Source organism: Fukomys damarensis, unplaced genomic scaffold, assembly GCF_012274545.1.
Source record: "Fukomys damarensis isolate Sample0158 unplaced genomic scaffold, DMR_v1.0_HiC HiC_scaffold_33, whole genome shotgun sequence".
NCBI classification, from domain to species: Eukaryota; Metazoa; Chordata; class Mammalia; order Rodentia; family Bathyergidae; genus Fukomys; species Fukomys damarensis.
The window spans coordinates 56,179,126-56,183,944 of NW_022900945.1; the positions used below are offsets into that span (position 1 = coordinate 56,179,126).

Here is a 4,819-nt window from a genome sequence, read left to right on the forward strand (position 1 = left end):
GCGTCCACATCATAGTGGCCCAGACCAGAGACAACAAGTACACTCTGGACCAGACCAGCGCGGTGTTCGGCAGCATCCCGGAAGTGGTGCACTACTACTCCAGCGAGAAGCTGCCCTTCAAAGGCGCGGAGCACATGACCCTACTGCACCCCGTGCCCCACAAGCTTCCCTGAGGCAGCCAGCGTCCCGGCCGATGGGCGGCCGGCCTGGTCTCGGACCCGTCCCGCGAGCCCCAGGTTCTCCCTGCCCTTTCCTCCCTGCCGCGTAGCTGCGTAGTGAGAGCCACAGTGCGCTGTTGGTGCCGCCTCTGAAATAGGACGCTGTGTCTGGGATGTGGCCCTCAGAAAAGGTGAGTCTGCAGTTCAGAGCCTCCGAGTTCTCCCTGGAACGGCCGTGAAAACCATGAGGCTTCCCGAGGGACCCCAGGGCTGCTCCAGCCCGAGTGACCCCAGGGCTGCTCCAGCGTGTCCGTGACGCCGCGATCAGGCCAAAGCACGGCCGGGCAAAGGACTGCTTGGCGGGCCCGCCTTTCAAGAAGTTTGCCCTGGGCGTAGTGGTACAAACCCGTCATCCCAGCACTTGAGAGGCTGAGGCAGGAGGATTCGAGTTTCGGGCCAGCTGGAGCTATAGGGAGACCCTGCCTCAGAAAACAAACAGAAAGTTGGCGTTTTTTCAGTCTCTATGGACTTTTCCATATTTTTTTTGCAAATCAATATTATAAGCAGAAATTAAAAGGAAGGCGCCCTATGTAAGAATGTGATTGAGTTGAACATCGACATTATTATAATAATTCTGAATGATAAAACATACAAGCTTTTATTTCTGATTTTCGAGCATTCCAACCATTTTGAATCGTGCTAACCCTTCTGTTACTGGATGATTACCTAGAACTTCAGGTAGTGTTTATCTCCTGTCTGTGCTTCTCAGTTGCCATGGAATCATCTTTATCGTCTCCAAAATTAGATTTGCTTGTATTTTTAGTAAACATTTTGAAAAACACGACTGTGAGGTCCCTTCATCTGGACTGGGCAAGACGTCCACCGTGCAGAGCACCGAGCAGCCCAGGGTGCCCGGCCACTGCTTGAGGTGTCAGTGGCCTCCCCGGCTCCACGCCCGCACCTGGGTCTGTGGCCCGGCTCTCAGATACTAGAGATCCTCAGGGACCGGGCGTCTTCCATAGCCCCTCTCAGACACAAACCCCACAGTGGTGACTGGACTAATTTTTAGGGACGCACGTCTTCCTAGTTCATAGTGATTTGACTATTACGATTTGAAGGTCAGTAAAATGCTTGCTTCTTTTTCAGTTGATTGTAGCCCAAAAGGGTTGTGTGTTCGTCGACACTAAAAAGTTAAAGAAAAAAATACTAAAAAATTGAGAGGAGCTTTTTCTAACTGGAGCTCGATGGTTTTATTAAAAAAGGATGGTTCATTTTTTTAAGTATTGAAATACTTTTTAAAGTGTGTACTAGTTTGTGTGTTACATCTTTAATATAAGGCTTTTTAAAAACTGTTTCAGCATTCATACTTCCAGTCCCATTCAACAAATATTTATTATCCTCTATGCATTGTGCTACACTTATTTTTAGTTCAACTTTCTAGTAAAGATACCTTTTTTTTTACTTAACCTTATTTTACAAAGTAATTACAGCACTTATTTTAACTTTAATAAACGCAGAGGGTTGTATAAAGTTTTTCCTGGTGCATTAAATGATTTTTGGCCCATACCCAGCAAGTGTGATGAATGTATAATGAAATAACATTTTTACGACAGGCCTGAAACATTATTTATTGTGCTATCATGTGCCTGGAATTTTACTTCTCTGTTTTTCTGTGCCCTGCTATTTTCTTTGTATAATTAAAAGTGGATTTTTAAAAAACGTGGCAGAGATGCAGAGTTTTAAGTAGTCCAGTCATTTTATGATCACAGAGAAGACTAAAAGCAGAAAGAGTCAATTAGTGGATGGCTGGGGTGTTAAGCTGCTGTTTTCTTCTTAGGCTGTGACAGGCACTGGCCGGCAGAGTCCCAGCGGGTGGGAGCACAGAGGCCCTGGGGCTTCCTTGCGGAGCCCCCTAGGCTGAGCTGAAGCTCTGGGCCCAGCTCTGTCATTCATGGGGTGCTGGGTTTTCCCGTGGTCTTCATGCTTCGAGTTGGTTCTGTGCTCCGGAATCTTCCCTGGAGGGGACGATGGCTTTGGGTGAATCCTGCGTACCCGGGAGTCGGCATTCCCGGAGCTTCCTTCCTCCTGCACCTCCGCTTTGTCAGGCTGCTCTGCTGGGCTCTGGGTCACGCGATCAGTCCGCTTTGGGTCTGTCAGTACGGAGGGCGGCCGGAGCCTGGCACAGATGTAGTCCCAGCTCTCAGAGGCTGAGGCAGGGGAAGGAGCTGCAGCCAGCCTGAGCCACTGTGAGACCCGACTGGGCCCAGGGATCTCGCTCAGTGGTTCCGGCTCCTGCCTCACAAGTGCGAAGTCCTGAGTTCGAGCTCTGGTACCCATCTCGCCAAAAAACAGAAAGAGCAGACGGGGCAAAGGGTGTTTCTCACTTCCTTGGCTTATTTCCTTTCTTTTTCTTTTTCTTTTTCTTTCTTTCTTTTTTGTGTGACTTATTTCTGTCAGGATAGATTCAAGCACTGGAGCAGTGTGTGTTTAAAGTAGGAATTGAAAAGCAGAAACTTTGAAGAGGCAAGTGTTGGCACGCGTTGTGCAGGAGGCCCTGCAGGTTGTTTGGGCGCTCTGATACGGAGCACAGAAAAGGCCTTCACTCGGTGCTGCTGCAGGTCCTGCTGTGGCGCACTGCTGTTCGGTCACCGGCCTCCGCCAGTGTGGGGAGGTAGGAGAGGCTGAAGGGCAACAGTGCCGATCTAATTCATCGGTTCTCAGCCAGCGGTGTCATTACTGCGTTAGCTCCTGCAGTTGGCTACTTCCCTGTGATCCTCCTGCCTCAGCCTCTCATGTGTGATTACCCACCACTGGCCATTGAACACATCTTAACATTTAGCTGAACAGAAGGAAACCCACGAGGCCCTCCTCCGTTGCTTTTTAAGTAAGTCTGGCTTCATTTATTAGAAGGCCCTTTGTTAGTCAGAGGTTCGCACCTTGAGGGAGGAGAAAGCAGGTGTCTGGATTTCAGTCTTGGGCGTGCTTAGCTGTTTTCAGGGTTCCACCACATTGCTCCAGGGCGCGAGCTGGGCCGAGGACCTGTCAGCGTCGCCCTTCCTGGTCCCCACTTCCAGCTCACCCGGGCCGGTGCGAGGCGACCCTGGGTGACGGGTGCGGCGCGGCGCTGCCATCTGCTGGACAGAGGGGGAGGCGCAGCCGAGGGTAAGCCCAGGGAGCCTGGACGCTGGACGCTGGACGCCGCGGCGCGCAGCTCTGCTTTAACCGACACACAGGCGATAGATCAGTGAGACGGGCGACTCATTTTGTCACGTTCTTAACTACTTGTTATTTTATCGGGGACTTAACGTTTCAGATCTCAGTACATTTGCATATCCAGTGCATGTTTTGAACTTTTAAAAACATTTGAAGATTGTATGTGATGTGATGTGGGTGCCTGTGTGTATAGTGCCCCGTAATTTATACCGTATCAAATATTTTATAAAATTTCTGGCTGTATTGTGGTAGCCAGTGTAGACTGTGTACTCTCCTGGAGATGGTTTACTCTGAAATGTAACTTTCAATAAACGTTATGCCAAGAAAAGTAGATGTTTCTGCTGAATTGGGTTTTGAGAACCACCCGCCTCGGTGAGAAGTACTTCGGGTGCGCGGCTTCCTCTGGGGCGGCTGTGGTGAAACTCGCACACAGCCCGCCCTCAGGTCCTCTTCGCGGCTGGCCACCGATGCTCCCTCCTCCCGGGCAGCAGTCGCACTCTTGTCATTTTTGGTATCGGTATGGATCTCCCAACTCGTCCGTGGGATCTGATACTTTACGTCTGCTGGAAAGCTGGAAAATTGTTTTGTTTGGGTTTGTTTGGGTACCGGGGATGGAACTTGGGACCTTGCGCTTGCGTGAGGGTGGCGGCACCCCTGAGCTACATCCCCGGTCCTGGAAAATTGTCTTAAAAATAATTCTGTGATGACCTTGATGCACAGCCGTGGCTGATACGCTACTTAGAAACAAGAAAACCGCAGGATCTGGCACCCTGGAGGGGACCGTGTGAGTTTATATTGGCAACGAACGTTTCTGTAAATCGCCACCAGGGGGCACCCGTGTGTAGGAGAAAAGGAAGTTTGCCCTGAGGCGTCCCCTCTGCGGTCCGCGCAGTTTTCCGCACTGAGACTGGACGCAGGGAGAGGCTAGGTTGGGCCGCGAGAACAGGCGCTGCACATGGGCCGCGTTTCGCTCCGCAGTTCAGGGCTTTGTGGCGAGCCACCTGCCCCTCGGTCCTGGTCCAGGCCCTGGTCCTGGTGGGCTCCCCTCTGGCCTCCCTTCCCCGGGGTTGCCCTGCGGGACTCTTCACTCTGGAAGGACATCGCTAGCTCAGCTACAAGGGCAAGGAATAATGAGCTAGTCGCTTGGCTTCAGTTACCAAGTGAAAACAAATGTTCTTTCTCTTGCATTCTTTTATTGGTACATTTAAGGTATACAGTACAGCAGTTATATTCACCACCAGGAACTTGTACCTTTACTGGCCAATCGGTTCTTACGTTTTCCCCATTCCCCTGCCCTCCCTTCACCCCTCCACCCTTCCCTATTTGCAAAAGCCTTGCTTCCATTTGTTTATCTCATATTCTTTTCTTTCACTTTCCTTTTCTCTACCCCTCCCACTTCCTCTGCCCCTCCCACTTCCCCTGCCCCTCCCACTTCCCCTGCCCCTTTG

The 4,819-nt window shown here is 51.0% G+C and overlaps 1 protein-coding gene across 1 annotated transcript in view; it reads left to right on the forward strand.

Moving 5' to 3' along the window:
* She (Src homology 2 domain containing E) overlaps positions 1-3,318 on the forward strand; it is a 14,425-nt gene extending 11,107 nt beyond the window's left edge. The window contains 1 exon segment of the mRNA XM_033758092.1: positions 1-3,318. This exon segment is cut by the window's left edge and continues 2 nt beyond it. Within this exon segment, the coding sequence (XP_033613983.1) occupies positions 1-173 (173 nt within the window). The 3' untranslated portion in view covers positions 174-3,318.
* Positions 3,319-4,819: the final 1,501 nt, after the last annotated feature.